Below are 18,470 nucleotides of genomic sequence, written 5' to 3' on the forward strand. Positions count from 1 at the left end.
ATTTTACTTTTACCATCAAGTATCAACTTACATATCTTTGTTCGCATCTCATTGCCAATATGTTCACAGATATTGTGACACGACTTGTCACTTTGCAGTGTCCGACCTATGTCAACTCCATTGAGATTGTAAATGTCAGTCAACTGGCAAATCAGTAAAAGGTCGACCTGTTTTGCAAATTTTGTAAGCAATTCGAAAGATCTTTTCTGTTGCAGTATATTTCTGTTGGTTCATTGTGTGTATAGTGGTCTCAATAGATTCCTTAGCTGATTGTAGCTTAATTTTCTGTGCTTCAATGTGCGCTTTGGACCTACTGTGCTTCCTGATCTTATTTCTTAAAGACATCAGCTGCTTTTCTTTTGTATGACCACATGCACTCACTTCAGTTAATTTCCACTGACTTGAAAGATGAACACTCTTTTTTGTGTGTACACCCAAGGATGAAAATTCCTTGCATATAACACAGCCCAATTTGGAGTTGCTACAGGTAAGCCATGGATACTGCTCTTTCTTACTTAGCCAGGTTTTGTGACTCCAACAACTAGGAAAATGACTACTTGTTTGACTCACATCTATACTTTCTACAGGTAGTGGTTCATCATGGTCAGATTCAACATCAGTTGCAGGAGTTCCTGCTCCATCTTCATCTTCACAATCACTCTCAAAATCACTTTCCTCAGTTTCCTCTCTCTGTTCTACTGGATCTCCTCTTTCTTTTAACCCTAAAAACTTGGTCAATGTAACCTGCATCAATTATCACATGTAGTATCGATTTCTAATTAATGCACACCGAGCAATGAATGGTATTTTTAATTAATGCACACCGAGCAATGAATGATCACTGAGAAAGGCTGAGGGAGCTAACCAGGACCAGGTAGAGTGGCAGAAGATGAAGTGTAAGCTAAAACAAGGTGTAAATATGGTAGGATATTGGTTACATGGCTGCTTTAGCCTTAAGGCCAACAAGGTATACTTTTTAAAGTAATTTTGTATCAAGTTATACTTAGTATACCCTAGTATACCCTCAATTCGAGCTCTGCTCTCAAGACTTGGACAAGCTATTTTATTTAGCAAATACTTCTACTCAGTGTTCTCTCAAAGTACTTATTCCCTTCCTAATTTTTAAAATATGCCCCAACAAGTGTGTCCCTTGACTCAATTTACATCTCTGAAGAAGAAGTTTATGATGCATTATCATCTGTGGATCCTCACAAGGCAACTGGTATTGATGGAATCAGTCCAGCAATTCTAAAACACTGTGCCTCTGTTATAGTCAAACCTCTGTACTATTTATTTTCATATGCTGTCCACTACTACTCACTACCCTCTGAAGGCTAATTAACTGTATTAATCCTATCTTTAAATCTGGTGACAAAACAGTGCCACCAACTACAGACCCATATCTTTACTTTGTATTGCATCCAAAATACTTGAACGAATAATATACAACACAATTATAGCCTCCATTTCCAATGCCATCTCTATGTGTCAATTCAGATTTATGAAATGCTGTTCAACTTTACAACAACTTATATTTTTAAAAAGTATTCATGAACACTGTAAAATTCAGACAGATGTAATATATTTAGACTTTACAAAAGACTTTGACAGAGTTTCCCACAATGAATTACTTTTAAAACTCTGGAGAATTGGTATCACTGGCAACCTTCGGTGGTGGTCTAGATCTTACCTCAACAACAGACAGCAGTGTGTTCGCCTTAATGGTTCATATTCCACCTTCCTACCGGTCCAATCAGGTGTGCCCCAAGGGAGTATCCTAGGACAACTTTTATTTCTAATCTACATCAATGACTTATGTCCGCTGCTTTAATGCTCTCTCTTTTACAGATGACACAAAATGCTATATAAAATTCTTGAACATCTAGACCCCATACAACTTCAACAAGACCTTGATTTAATGGCAAACTGGTCTAGAGATTGGAATCAATTTTTTAGCACCAGCAAGTTCATACATCTATCATTTAACACAAAATTCCCCACATCCTATTTCATAGACAACACTATAATCAAAACTACTGTGACCTCAGTGTCATTTTATCAACTGATTTATCTTGGAAAAATCATTATAACTATATATCAGCTAAAGCCTACAGAACCCTTTGACTACTGAGACGTACCTTCAGCCACTCAGTTGACATTCCAACTAAAAAACTTTGTATTTTGCATTAGTTAGATCACAGCTACTTTACTGTTCTCATTTATGGCACCCCTACCTTATTTGTGACATCTCTACTTTAGAAAAATCCAATGCCGGGTAACCAAATTTATTCTAAATGACTATGTAACTGATTACAAAACACGTCTTATCAAACTTAACATGCTACCACTGATGTACACCTATGATCTTTATGACATATTCTTCTTCATAAAATCAACCCAGCATCCATCTAATCATTTCAATATCATGTCAACTTTTGTTGCAATTCTACCAGATTCTCCACCAGCAACAAGCTTCAACACAGTTTTACATCATCTAACAAACAAAGCAACTTCTACTTCAACAGATTACCAAGAACCTGCAACAGTCTACCAGTACTTGACTTAAATCAACCTTTTTCCACCATTAAATCACAGTTACTCAAGATCTTCTGGCAGCATTTTACAAACCATTTGGACTTTGACAGTCCTCACAGTCTGCACTTTGTTTGCCCTTGTAGTACCTGTTCCAAGTCTCCCAGCCCACCAAACTTCAGCAGTAATTAATAATTTTTCTTCTTGCTCTCTCTTTTAAAATAAGTACTTATGTAAATATGTTTAATACACATGTAATTTTTAAAATTATAGGATAGTTTAACTGCATATCAAATGTAAAATGTATGTAAAAACCTTAGCCAGCTAACTTAAATTTTATTGTAATTTTATACATTCAATTGTAAATGTAAGTTGTATGTATACATTTTCTGGCTGTGGGCACTAGTTGCCCACAGATCTTTAATGCAGACCTTGCAATAAAAGCAATTAAAATAGAATAAAAAATAAAGTATTTGTATACCCCAAAACCAGCCATAGACCGGCTTTGGGGCTTTTTTAAAATATCTTTTTTTCTTTGCCACAGGAAGTAGTAAAGCAAACTTTTAATACTTTAACTACTTTATCAGTAATTTTATACAAATGTTATATATCAAGACACATGATAATGTGTTGTGTGGCCTAAGAAGCCAGCGCACCACACCGTGGGTATATTGACAGGAAGAAAGGAAATATCATTTTCACACCTTTTTATCTCCATGATCCCTTATCTGATTGGAACCAAATTTGTTGCAGAGTTGCCCACCAACTAAGGAAGTCCACATTCCAAATTTGAAGGAAATTACTCTAGTGATTTCTGAGATATGAGTTGCCAAAAATTCGAGTTGTTTTTTTCTTCGTCTTTTGTTTTCTTTTCAGTATTTTTTTACATAAGATAAAGCAGTACATAATAAGCAAATACAAGTGAACTTAAATATGGGCCTCAGCAACCTGCACAGCAATCGGTGCCTCAGTAACAGGACAGCGCAAACTGGACCTGGCACTGCGAATGCACATAATTGCAGACCTCAACAAAGAGAAGCTTAATCTACATCTCAGCCATCCCATCACTATTCCATAAGAAAGACTGTGCTTAGCACTCAAAAAGTTGGTCAATCTCTTATAAAACTGAGTAGCAGCATCACCCATTCTACCAGTAGTGGTGAAAATTAAAGGAGTAAATGAGGCATTCTCTACTTCATGAACCCGTTGTTCATCTTTTTGCACACTTTGTAAAAATTACTATAAACATGAACACGTAATCTGATCGCCATGAAATTTGTCACACATAAAGGGAGTCCAAAGGCAAATCCTAGTATTACTTTTGGTGTAAATCCAATGGATGGTTCAGGATTTATGACTGATTATTCAAGATCAATTTGTTATCACACCTACAGGGTAAACCGCTTCATGGAATGAGTTGAAAATCAGTTTTTAGATAGATCAACCATTGTAGCAGTACCTTTTGGTTGTTTGAAAGCGATCAAAATAAAGATCGTGGATATATGACACGAAACCGAAGATATGTAACAATTTTGTGATCGAGATTCGTGAATAAAAATACCAATAATTTTTTTGCCTACCAGGCAAACTAAGGTTTGATGTAAACATCGACTGTGGGCATAAAAAAGAAATGATTGTGGGTTTCACTGGTTGTAGTGATACCATTTCTTAACACATAATCACTTTGTGGATGCCTAAAGTAACTTAAAGTGCTAAACCAAGAGCTTAGGAGTATAGGTTGAAAATGTCTGAGCCATCTTGTCATGTAGTTGAAATGTGCAGTGTAGAAAAACAGCCCCCACATTGTGAAAATGATTATTACTGATGTCTAGTAGCTGAACTATGTAATGATGACTCACTCAATTTTTTTTCCAAGAGAAGGCTTAGACTAACTAAACCAACACATTAGAGTTTATGCTAAACTCAAACCCACAGTGCAAAACTTAAGCAGCTTATATAAAGAATCAAAGGGAACTGATGCTTTGTAACTGCTCATCAAGGCAGTTGTGGTCAGGGTGATATCATGATATCACCTTGTGGTCAGGGTAATACATGAAATAATACATGCCCAGATCTGCAAAAACTCGACACAATCATGTATTTTTCAAATTTCTTTTTATTACATATTTATAATATACTGTACTTAGCCAAGTGTGTGCTCTGGCAAAGTTTCAGCCTAATATGCTAATAACTTTGTGAGTTACAGTCCTCTAAATTAGTAACAGCAGAAAAATAGATTTGTACAGCAAGTATAGGGAAAATAAATTACAGGTGGTTACTACTGCAATAAAAAAAGATGTTCAGATTTCTCAAATAAGATGATATCCAGGTTTTTGTTATTAGGCTCTTTTTCACTATGATCATGGTTTAAAAATTTTTATGTGGTTATAATTATAGTGCATGCAGATCTCTTTGTGTATGTGGTATTTTAAAAGGCATCTGTAACTTTATAATGGGACACATCTGATATGCCACCTTCATGAGAACAAATCTTTGTTGAAGTTCCAGCTCACCAATATGTGACATTATAGATGGTGGTGTGCAACACACTGTTGAAAAATCATGCATGGATGTCAAATATTGTATACAAAAATTAATCATGTCTGATGGTACATAATAATTACTCCTTAATTAATTGTATCATTCAAATGCATCTTTTGGATACAGTATGTTCACACAATAGTACATAACAATGGTCTTAGAAACAAGTGCATTTTGCACAGGTAAAACTATTACATATGATACCGAGGGTGACAAATTAATAGCTCCAGTATTAGAGCATCATTTCCACGCAATTTTGTTGGTAAAAGATGTCTCCTAAATGGTTTTCCTTAATAAACCTTTACATCCCATTAATCTTAATGCACCACATATATATATATATATATATATATATATATATTGTATTTTGTAAAATGTGCACCATGTACACATTTGAATTCTTGTAATCCAACACATGTACACATCATACAACTGCAAATGTGTGTTCTACAGTCAACTTACATAATTTGCTTTAAATATTAATGTGACATAACCATCTGGTGGTAGTGAAACAGGTTGTGATGATATCTGACTGGAGATGACTTCATTAAATATGAATGTTGCATTCCTGTAAATATATCATACACAGGTTTTGGATACAAGTTATAGAAACATAGCTGAGCAAAAACATGACTAGTTTGCATATTCTATTTTTGAGATATTGTAAGTTGTACTGGGTAAAATAAAACTCATGCAAAAAAATATTATTTTAGATACATTATCACAGCAAAAATAGTGTTCCAATACTACATATTCTAACCCCGTCTTTATTCAGTATTGGAACAACTATTTTAAAAATCTCCCTATAGCGAGACAAAACGAACCTCAAATCTATAAATGACTCTAATGTTATTCACTATTGGGGGCTGTGGTCTGTTTTGTTTGAGCCAAGGTAGAATTTTTGGACTATTAGTTCCAACACCAAAACATAGACGGAATAAATACAGTCAGTATTTGTGTATGAAATATGCTGTGTATTTTAATCTCTTTTTAACATGTTGATTGCTAGGGCCAACCCCTGGGAATAGTGGCAACAGCCACCATCTATTGAGGATTAAATTACACACAGTGAAAAAATACTGTGCTTGAAATGATATACAGTACTACTGGATTTGCCTCTTCATAGAGAGTAAGAATGTCTTTGTTTCATTTCTGTCCTATGAAGCAAATGTGAGTTTTGTGTCTTTGTTAATATTTAACAATTGTCACTGTTTCTAAGCTTGAACAGTCTTCTTTCTTGAAAGCGTGCATGTGTAGATAGAGGCACCTTAAAGCATTCTAAGTTCATGGTAAATATAATGACACAAGTCATAACTCCATAGCCTACTGTGCTCTCAATCAAATGAGCATCTGTAATTTATTTTCTGCATAGTCATTGTACAAATCAATTGTTTTGCTCTCTCTACTGTCCATTGCTATCCAAAATGTTTAAAGATAAGGCTGAAACTTTAACAACCCATTGAACAATCCAATGCCTGCTTGCTTTACAATGATAGGAAGAGCCGACATCGAAGGATCAAAAAGCAACGTTGTTATGAACAATTGGCTGCCACAAGCCAGTTATCCTGTGTTTCCAAATAAGTCATAAAAATGAAGTTGGAGAAATTCCTAGCTAGTTGGTTTTTGCTCAGTGAGTCACATATTGAGTTCATTATACATACACGCAAATACACATAATCATACCAAAGTTTTACACATTACTTAACCACATATGGCCAGTTGCTGCTATGTATAATGTAGACTAAGTAAGCACTACCATCACTCACCCTAGTGAACTTTCTGGCAAAACACTAGCAAGATTTTGAGCAGCATAATTCACGATTGGTACCTGCATTCCTATGAATATTTTTGTTACACAAATATAACACATTAAGGTTACTGTACAACCACCATACATGGGTTATGTATACTATTATGTATGCATAACAGGGGCGGATCCAGGGGGGGGGCTTTGGGGGCTGAAGCCCCCCCCCCCCCCCCCCCCTTCATATTTAGGCTTTACTTGATCAATATGCTGAGTATTATAATGAAATTTTATCTTAGCATAATTATATGATCACTAATGATACAAATACTCATAAAACCACCTTATAAACATCTTTCCAAGGTATTATCAGTGGCTTAATGCTAAAGTTTATGCAACAAGGACCCGGATCAGCATTGGAGGTGTACAAGATCGAGATACTCTAATAGAGCAGTCAGATAACTACTCTAATAGAACATTCACTGGAAACATGTATTTGGTTCTGTTACGGAATTTTTCCAAATCTGCTTGCACCTATACATACAATGAAATGCATTGGTCTGTTTAAAGGGCTTCATTCATCTACTTGTGTAATTAATATGCTTAATTCAGGTACACAATTTCCATTGAAAATGCTCTCAGATTCAATCTTGTATTGTTCAAATTTCAAAATTTTCCGCTTTCAACATTATTATTCTAACATGCACCTATACAGTGTTGTGCAATTGTGAGAGGGGTGCATTATGTACTTGGTTGTCTGTATCTACCCAAACTTTTCCATTAGCAAAATGCTTCAGAGAGCCATACCTATAACCGTATATAAAATATCTATACAGGCAGAAAATATTATGAATTTTATGTGGAAATGGCTCAAAATTGCAGTATTTTAGCATCTATTTTTCAAAATTTTCCTGGGGGGGGGCATGCCCCCAGACCCCCTAGTTCCAGCAGTGCTCTACCCAAGAGATTAGTACCTTGAGTTAGCCCCCCCCTTTTATAAATCCTAGATCCGCCCCTGCATAACATGGTAGTGTGTCATGCGGCCCAAGAAGCCAGCACGCAATACCGTAGTATATTGACAAGAATAAAGAAAATGTTGTTTTCATGCATAATTTTGTATATAGTTCCGTTGCTGTCTTTACTAAATGACTGTGGACACACCCACCAATGTCAGTACTCTACATTCCAAATTTCAGCAAAATGGCTTCAAGCATTCCTGAGATACCTGTACATGACTTCAAAAATTGGCTTAGTTTCTTCAGGTTTTTCTTCTTATTTTTCTTCCTCTTTTTACACTTACAAAAACTGCCATAAAATGCGAACACCATATCTGATTGCTTTGTAATTTGGCACACAGAAGGGGGTATAAAGGCACATCATGGCATCACATTTGGCTGAAATACGATAAACAGTGAAGGAGTTATTAGCGATTATTCACAAAAAATATCACCGATATGTTGTCACGCCTACAGGGTAAACTGCTTATGGGAAAAAGCTGAAAATCAGTACGTGGATAGGTTAACTATTGAACCTCAAACCTTTTGTGGATTTGAAAGAAATCAAGCTAATGACCATGAAGATACAGCAAAACAATCAACATTACACGATCAAGATTAGCTGATTAAAAAAATGAATACTTGCCACACCTACCAGACAAACCGCTCAGTGGAATAATTTAAAAATCAGTGTATAGATAGATTAATTACCTTAGAAAGGCTGTGCAATAGTTTAAAAGAATCAGACGTAAAGCCACAGAGTTTTAACACGAAATCCAAGCAAGTGCAAGATCGAGATACTCTAATAGAGCAGTCCATCTAATAGAGCAGTCACCCTGAAGAGAGATCAGCTAGAAACAAGTAACCTGTATAGATATTAGCTGGAAACAAGCCACCCTGTAGAGATATCAGCTAGAAACAAGTTTCCCTATAGAGAGATCAGCTGAAATAAGTGCTGGAAACAAATCACCATTAGAGAGTGCAGCTAGAAACAAGTCACCCTGAAAAAAGTTCAACTACAAACAATGAGAGTTTCAGCTACAGTTCAGTTATGCAAGAAGTCACCTTATTAACCTATGTATGTGATAATCATTCATTTTATTCAGTGTTAAATACACAAATATTTAATCACACAAAAAGCTATACACACAATTGCTTCTTTTGTTCCACAATTCCTGCAGTAAAGAAAAAAAAAAAAAATTAAAAGGAAGCACCAAAGCCAGTTTATGTCTGGCTTTGTGGTTTGCAATACAAAAAGAAGTGATATCTAAATCAAAACAGCTAAATTGAAAAAAGCAGTGCAGAATCCTAATGAAATTTGGAGGAGGCAACACAAATTCACCTGAATTGCCGTTATTAAATTTTTTCTATTAACCTACTATCACAGCCATTTCTTGGTCACCACTTTTGATTTCTCACCCTGGCATTTTTGGAGGCTGCACTCTCTTTTTACAGTTTGGCTGCTTTGCTATTATGTATGTATACATGCAGCACAGTAGGGATATAATACTTCTTATTGTTTTACTGTGATATAATATGTGACTGTCTCTGGGAAAACCGGTCTTATCGCCCATTTAAAAGTATCGAGAAACATCGGTTTTAAATATTCTGTGTGTTGTAGCTGGCCAATGGTGGTAGCTACGCATACCAAATTTTCACACGTTTCACAACAATTTCTTACCTTCCTGATCATCCACTGAAGAAGTAGTCAACAGCTAAGTTTCCCGCCATTTTAGATAGTTTTTAAACCGAGGTTGTCTGTATCGGGCGAGCTCCAGAAGGGTGGGAGGTGGGGGCCCTGGAAGGCGGGCAAGATGGTGTTCAAAAATTGAAAAGAGACGTGCTGGGATGAATTAGGCCAAGTTATAGGCCATTCAGGGCTCAGAACTGGCTAAAATGAAAGGAAATTTACAGCACAGGTCATTGTCCAACACCACAGAACTGTACAGCCACACACAGCCATCTCCTGGTTGGCCAGGGCTCCATCAAGACCCCAGACCACTCGTACAGCTCGCCACTGTGCTCTAGAAAAGCAGCCAGCAAAAGCAGACCACTTTACTCTGGTCGACTGTGGCAGTGAAACTTGATAGTGCATTCATTAAGCTTTGTGTTTGTTTGAAAAAATCAAACTTCCTGTCTTGGGCGATAAGAACGGTTTTCATAGATCCAGTCACATATCATGTTTATTTCAGTAGCAATGTGCTATGGTTCCTACTCTCCTTAAGGTTACGGGATACTATAAACCCCACATGTACACTATCAATTATTTTTCATGATTAGGGGTTTGATTTTTCTTAATGCATTGTTATCAAATATTTATGCATTCTTAACTTCTCATTAATCGACATGAAATTCAAATGTTGTTATGGAAACATGAGTTGTCCCCATGCTAATTAGTGAAAACTATGAACCAAAAATCAGATCAATGCAGAACCATGAGAACTTACTAACAATTCTAAGATTTGAAGAACATCACTTGTGAGGGACTGACAAGAGGATTTGTGAATAATGTGTATAGTTGCTGAAATATGACTACCCAAAGCAAGATACTATGGTCACAAAATTAATTTTTAAATTGATATCACAAGCACTAGAAACATTATTTCTAACAAATGGCTCCGTCAGGACCTAGCCAAACTAGTAGTCTGTTCATACAAAATGTTAACAACTAGTTTGACAGTCCTGATTTTTGGTTCAGGAAAATATCGCCATTAGTCAGCAAAACTACGCATGCGCTTACAGGTGCGCCAGTTGCTAAGTGTGTTGTTTCTATGTTATCTTGTACTGTTATGTGTGTTTTCTTGTACCTTGTACCTGTCCAGTCAGCACGCTATGATTCTCCCAACAATTTAAGCCTGTTACCAGCTGATACACAGCACAACAACACCAAGCCCGCCTTAATTACGTAATAAAATTTTTGTTTGACAGTCGCTCAGTATCCCGTAACTTTAAGAACTCCAATTTTTGTGTACTTGCTTGTTAACTGTTTATGTAAAATAAAATTATTATACTGGTTAACCCATGCATACTGCATCAAAAGAAACAATTGGCGCCACGAGCCCCAGTTACCAATTATCATTAGAAAAGTGAAGTATCCATTGCGTTTTGTTATCAGCTATGTTCAACCCATTACACAGCACTATGAATCAAGAACTGCTTGAAAAGCACCTCTGCAATCACAGTAGCCACTACAAAAAATATGGATGATTTCCCTTCGAAGGGAAGCCATCATGTGCTACTGCCAAATTGACACTTTTCGCTGTCAGCAAAGATTATTGGGACACAAAGGAGGACACGGTAAGTCCATGAAGAATGCATTGTTACAGTATGTACTTCGATATGCCAAAAGGCACGTGTCCTGCTGAAGTGAGGTCAAAGTCTGAAAATAATCAAGCCCATAGCTTTAGCCGTTATTGAGTTATACTTGCCTGAAGGCATCAGTGAGTCAGTCAGTCAGACACTAGAAAATTCAGTTTAATATATTTTTTGTAAATAATTCCACAGCAACCAGCATCACTTTTCCCTGATGACAATGAGGCAGCATTGGTTAGGCAAAACTAAGCCCAAACAAGCTTTCAGATCAACCCGAAATGCTATCAACAAGCTGGTTTTTTGGTGCTGTTTTTCATAAGCCATGCCCAAACCTTTGTGGTCCCTACTATACAGTACTATCATACTGTATGATTATACTACACGAATACTGCTATATGACCACACGTCAAAAGTGTAATATAAGTATTTTGAAAATCTAGCAGGCCAAAGAATGATATGCAGTTACAGTAATAATCAGCTACACATAGTAGTACATAGGTATAGTATAGGCCACCTTTGTAATGAAATCCATCCAGCCTGCATATATTACCTATCTTGCATGTAAAAGTGTGCATAATAAAAAAATCATAAAAATTAATGGTTTTGAGCAAATGTAAGTCTCTAGAAATGGTCTGTGGGACTTGGATTATATAACTTAGTCAAAATTCAAGGAAAACTACTGATCAGAAATAGTTTAAATGTAATTAAAACTATTTCTGATCAGTAGGGTGTGCTATGATCTAAGTGTGCAATAATATTGAAAATTTTCAAGCATTACATAATCTGTAAACTGGTTTAACAGGATTGGGTCATGTGACACCCCACTTTGTCGAAAATGCAGTACACACACAAGCAATATCTGTACAACGTAAAATTTCACAGAATAATGTATAAGCACCTTCACTATTCATCTGCTCCCTTATTGCTGCATTTGGTATAAAGATCTTTGAGTTTTCTGTGGCAAATTCTATTCCACCAGTTGAATGTAGATCAAATGTTGACAACAGCTCAAAGTTAATATCTGTAATAATGAAACAAATATTGTAACTTGACAAATACTGTATGCATCGTTCAATGGTAGATATGTACTCGGTACTCTATTTTATACAGTCTTTGCTTCACTAAATATCTCATTACATTACAATACAAATATAGCTATATACACTGTACGTGTACAGACTAATTATTAGAGTGAATAGAGTCACAGGTAAACAAACATTGACCACCTCCATCAAATACACTTGCTACAATTCTTTTCTCAGATCCACAATAGAATACATTTCCCCTGTATGATCATTTTCTGCACAATCTGATATCAAAATAACTACAATGTAATGCTGTGTGTTTACAGTAACTAAATTATGGTATATACAGTTTTACTTACTTAGTTGTAATGATTGGTTTTAACTCAGTAACTACAACCACCCCAAAAACACCTTTGCTGAAAAAGGTGCGTCCATGAAACTACAAGTACTTGTAAAACAGCTCAGTAATTGTAGAGAAACACCTCATGAGAGTAAAAATAACTGGCAACTCAAAGAGCTGATATATGGAGCGGCCAAGAATAAATCTTATCATACAACTAACTGCCATACATTGGCTGTAAAATAGGTACACCCATCAAAGTAAAAGTAACTGGCAACTGAAACAGCTGATATCTGAAGCAGCCAAGAATATGTTGACATACAATCAATTGCAATTAACAAAAATTTAACATTGAACTTTTATCATTCAGCTGTGTTCTATATTCACTGTATATAGCTGCATCCTAAATTAATTTCTATTAGCTTTAATTGGCTGGTAATTTGGCCGCCTTTTATAATAGTTAGTGTACAGAACAAAAAAGGCAGCCAAATTACCAGCCAATTATAGCTAAAAGAAATTAATTTAGGATGCAGCTACAGTGAATATAGAACACAGCTGAATGATAAAGGTTCAATGTTAAATTTTTGTTAATTGCAATTGATTGTATGTCAACATTCATTCTTGGCCACTTCAGATATCAGTTGTTTCAGTTGCCAGTTACTCTCACTTTGATGGGTGCACCTATTTTACAGCCAATGTATGGCAGTTAGTTGTATAATAAGATTTATTCTTGGCCGCTCCAGATATTAGCTCTTTGCCAGTTATTTTTACTCTCATGAGGTCTACAATTACTGAGCTGTTTTACAGGTACTCGTAGTTTCATGGACGCACCTTTTTTTTACAGCAAAGGTGTTTTTGGGGTGGATATCACTCATTTTGTCAGTGGTAGACTCACCGAGAGAACAACAGACTGGTACAAAGGGAGATGATATTTGGAAATGAGCAAGTAAAATGTATAATATTATCTTGGGATGCACCCGTTGATTACTTTCATCTTGTTTTACAGTGTTATAAAAGGAATGGATAACTATTGACTGTTTTATTACACCAGAAGTATGAATTTGAATATACTGACTTTTCTATTAGAGTAGATCTATCTTTAGAATGTGACATCCTTTATTTACCATATCTCATATCTGCGTGTGGTAAATGCTTCAGGCACCTTATGCTCAAATGATTGTATAATTGTCAAGTGCCTAATTATACAGTTTAAAGTTACTACACAGCTAGCTTTTGACTGTTCTATTAGAGTACATTTATCTGACATTTAATGCAGTATCTCACATCTGTAGTAAATCATACTTCAGGCAACTTATGCATGCTCAAAATTAAGCTAGCGTAATTAGCAAGTCATGAGTGTCTAAATAGTTCATGGTGTTCTTATTTTGTGTTACTGGATTCACAATTACTGAAGGCTTGTGGATTTTCTAGATCACATTATAGAAGATGTAGAGGCTGGAGGTAAAGCAATAAGGCATCAGATAATTCAGTAATAAAACTTAGCTATAGAGCTACCTCATGCACATTTCTCATACTATCTGAATGTATATATTGAGCATACAAATGTAATAATGTATATAGATTGCATGGATACACAACTTGAACGAAAGTTAAAATATTATTTATTTTTACTATAGAGAGTCCTTAATTAATTGTTATTTTCACATAACCATTTGTAACACTGCGGTCACAGCTTCAGGATTGGAGTAGCAGAGAAAGGATTAGAGGACTCATGATCCATCATCAAGACCTGGGGAGATGCAGTACTACAAACCCAAAAAGACACCAGAGTACAGTATATGCAACCAGTGCATGAGACCACAGCCTTGATCACCACTGAAATTAAACAAACTTTCAAACTAGCTTGATGTAGCAGTCAAATTAAAACTAAGAGTTGCAGTACTTATGCTATGCTGAGGGAACACCCCCCATGCAGACTCCCTTGCCCGTTCAGCAGAATAATAAGCCACCTTATCATCATTGCATGTTTATTTATTTATATCAAATAATGTGCGAACTTCCCAAAATGGAGTATCTATATGCACAGATACAGACAATTACACAAAATTTATACAGTAGCTAGGGTAATACAAAAATATTTCAATACTCTCTTCTTAAAATCTTCTTCATTTTTTGCTTCAATAACTGTAACTGGTAAACTGTTCCACATTTTAAGAGTTGAGGAAAAAAAGGATAAACACCAAGGTGAGCTTTTTTGTGAATGACCTCTTGTTCAACTATCCTGGCCTCTATATCAGTAGGGACCTTAGCTACCACTTTTACTTTTACTCTGGTGCCCTTGATGTATCCGCAACATACAGTAGCTGTAAGATAAAGCTAGTTAATGCCCTTATAGGCACGGCTAGGGTGGGATTTACTCCTACTGACTATCACAGTTCCTCTCACATTCTTTGCCCCACAACCATCACACAAATGATTTTAACAGCACACAAAAAATTCTTGACAGCTTATAATAATAATACTATTATAAAAGTACATGTACCGCATTGTGATAATTATCACATGGTCTATTTAGGCGAAGTCTCTTGAAAAGTCCCTGTAACACCTCAAGCGGAAACACGTGATGCACAGTTTAAAATTGAATGTTTAATGACAGTCCAAGTCGAGGCAGAGAAGTAAAGCTGTAGTACTGATAAAAAGCATTTTTTGGTATTGAACTGGATTTCAGTGGTAAGGCATACTTTAGACTAATTTTAATGTGATGCACACCGCTTGAAGGATAAGAGAACAAAATGAGGAGTGAAGAAAGATAAAGTTGGTGTGAAAGTGTCACATTGCCACACACTAGGTAACCGCATTTATGTGATAGGTTTTTTAGAGGTGTGCAGTGCAAATTCACTAAAAAGTTCTAAGTAGCAGCAAAATCCTCATGGCAGGTTTGTCGACAAGGCAACGCCACTTACATCGTCAAAAGTCTGGGAACTTTGGCTGCAGGTGGAAGAAGTAGATGAATGTAACATGTGTAATGTTTGTATGAACTCATTTACACTGCACACTGGTCTAACCTAAATTAATGCATAGTGAAACCTGTATAATCAGGTCTCCGTGTAGTCACCTGTTAAAACCAGCCAACTTGTAAATTCCCAAATGCGTCATTTGTAGGAATTGTAGCATCTTGTGTGTTCTTTTCGTAGTTCTCAAATCAAGTGTACATAGACTGTAGTGACATCAAGGGTGTTGCAAATTTCCAGGTCAGTCTACATATAATATACTAAGGAATATAGTTGTTTATTATCTCAGGTGTTTTCTGAATTTCAAGGATCACCCACTAGCCGTAGTAATAGTTGAATGTGGTCATGGTGCATACATAACTTGGGAACTAAGATCAAAGATTCAGGTTGGTTTACATACAGAGGAATTTTATTCGCATTCCTTTTGTAGCTCTCAATTGTTAAGTGTACGTGGACGGTAGTGACATCAAGGACGTTGTGGATTCCAGGTGAGTCTGCTTACTTATCCAGACTTCTATTATCCAGAATGAAGTTTGGTTTAAATGAAACACAAGGATAGAGCTTAAAAGTTGTTGTTTACCCATTTGGTGGCTTGTTTGTTCTACTACTAATAACTAACACTTGGTTGCTAGATGATATTGCATATTTACAGCCTAGGGGAGTGACCATGAGTGCTCTGTAGTGAATTCCCCCACTGCCCACTAAACTACACCACTGATAGCAATCACATTACTTGTATTTAGTAGCACACATTTCTTAGTTACAGATATTTCTGAGATATGGACAGTAGAATGTACCAGACTGCCTGGATAAGAGAGGTTCTACTATACCCATATTTTAGGTGCATTGCCCACTTGTCAATTTTGCAGGCTATCTGGTCATAGTGGTTTACCCATTAGTAGTTCGTGGTATGTAATTTTGGAACCTGGAAGGAGCTTATATCAGAGTGTTGAGAATTTCAGTTAACAGAGGAGTTGTGTGTTCTCTTCTGTACTTCAGTGTATGTAACTGTAGTGACATCAAGGGTGTCGTGAATTTCCAGGTCAGTCTATATACTAAGGAATATTGTATCATCTCATGTTTCCTGATTTCCAGGATAAGGCATACTGTTATGATGGAATTAAACTAATGCCCAGGTCATTCAAAATGTTGTGGAATTTCAAAGTATCCAGAGTTTAGTTTAATTCCCACCTAACGGTTTTTACATACCATCTAGCTTACGTGTTAGCAATCGGATATGGTCATGGTGTGTAATTTGGGAACAGACAGCAACTGAGATCAAGTGAATTTCAGGATTGCTGACAAGGTGTATGGACCAAGTACCAAATAGCCGTGGCTCTCTTATCATTTGCCACTTACATCATCATCATCATTTTTGGTGTTAACTATTTGATGTGATGTTTATTAACATGTTGTAATACCATCGTAACAGTTATATATGTTTACCGTAAGGCAAAAAATTTCATGGATTTCGCAGCCATCTTATCTGCAAATAGAATTGCCTCATTTTCTGTTTGTAGTTGGCACGGCAGTTTCACACATCCATGGAGGTTTCACACTTCCACATAGCACTAATTAAGGTGGAGCTTGTGCCGTGGTTTTCATTATGTACACACTGTACAGCAACACCTTTTTGTCTGAAATGTGGTTTGTGACTGTACATGAGGTTTGGTCATTCAACACAACTTTCAATATAATTCTTGTATGGTGCATGGCACTAAATGGAGTCTTAACTAGTGACTTACACCTTCCCTGATGTCTGTACGTTCTCTACACTTTCACACCTTGTTTTTAAGACATCTGCTGATTATAAATGCTCGCACAAGGCGTGGCACTGAATGGAGTCGAAAATATTTCTGCTTAAAAAGCCTTCCCAAGGTAACTTACTGCTCTGCATGCTTTCACAACTTATTTGTCAGACATTACGGCTTGTGTCCACATCATGTCTTTAAAAGTTATTGTAGGGATTAGAGGTTTGAATGAAGAAAATAAGTGTAGAGGCGATCCAGTACTAGATAACGTTAGTGCCAGATGGACTGTAGAAACATGAGTGTATTGAGTGGTATAATGTGACGATAGCTGAAACACACGGCGAGAAATTGAGTAAATCATATCTAAATATGCTTGTTAAGAGGTTGCGACAAGAAAATGATGACACCAAGTTTTTTAAAATCACAAAACACAGTATAAACCTATTGAGAAAGATTGCACAATTCAGGGCTAATATTGTGAAACCGTCCCTACACGTAAATAGCTCATAGTAGTCGCCACGTGTTTTAATTGTGGTGCGCGCTTTGTAGTTTCTTGGCTGCGCGACTCACTACCATGAGTCTTGATATATTGTTGTAACTCTTCCAGTTGATTGAATACTACGTATGCCTACTAGATACTGTATTTACAAGTTCTCAAAGATACTCGCATAAAACACGTTGTATTTCTTTACACATGTGGTATTTACCATTTGAGACTACATGCGCTATGCACTTATGTACAGTATATTGTGTAGGTGCAACAACGACTGTGTAAGATGTAATTTAGATCCACACAAAAACATCCAAGCTGTGAAAAAATAGTGCGGCCTTAAAAAGCCTGGGTGAAACAGGTTGTGAAATCAAACATGGCAGCCAAGAAATGGCTGAAATGATGTTAATGCTAACAAATTAACAATGCACACAGTTATTTTTAAAATCTTATATCATTACAACTATTTCTTGGCCGCCACCTTTGATTTGACAACTTTTGTCATCCAGGCTTTTTAAGGCCACACTATTTTTTCACAACTTGGCTGTTTTGTGTGGATTTCACTTCTTTTTGTATTTTATAAGGCCCCAAAACCAGCCTATTGCTGACTGGGGTTTGTTTATACCCACATTTCTTCTTTTCTATGCAGACACAATGATGATTATCGAAGACACACTTATAAATGTATTGCATTATATGATTTAATTCAATATTTGTGACCACATTTGCAAAAAGATACCTTTTCACACACAACATTTGACCCATTTT

At 36.2% G+C, this 18,470-nt stretch overlaps 1 protein-coding gene across 1 annotated transcript in view; it reads right to left on the reverse strand.

Moving 5' to 3' along the window:
- Positions 1 to 18,470, reverse strand: part of LOC136261384 (adhesion G protein-coupled receptor L4-like) — a 200,593-nt gene that overhangs the window by 36,233 nt on the left and 145,890 nt on the right. The window contains exons 15-17 of the mRNA XM_066055389.1: positions 12,023 to 12,145; positions 6,840 to 6,909; positions 5,536 to 5,641 (exon numbers count right to left, since the gene is read on the reverse strand). Of these exons, the coding sequence (XP_065911461.1) occupies positions 5,536 to 5,641; positions 6,840 to 6,909; positions 12,023 to 12,145 (299 nt within the window). The remainder of the gene's footprint in view (positions 1 to 5,535; positions 5,642 to 6,839; positions 6,910 to 12,022; positions 12,146 to 18,470) is intronic.

The sequence above is a fragment of the Dysidea avara genome, chromosome 1, assembly GCF_963678975.1.
Source record: "Dysidea avara chromosome 1, odDysAvar1.4, whole genome shotgun sequence".
NCBI classification, from domain to species: Eukaryota; Metazoa; Porifera; class Demospongiae; order Dictyoceratida; family Dysideidae; genus Dysidea; species Dysidea avara.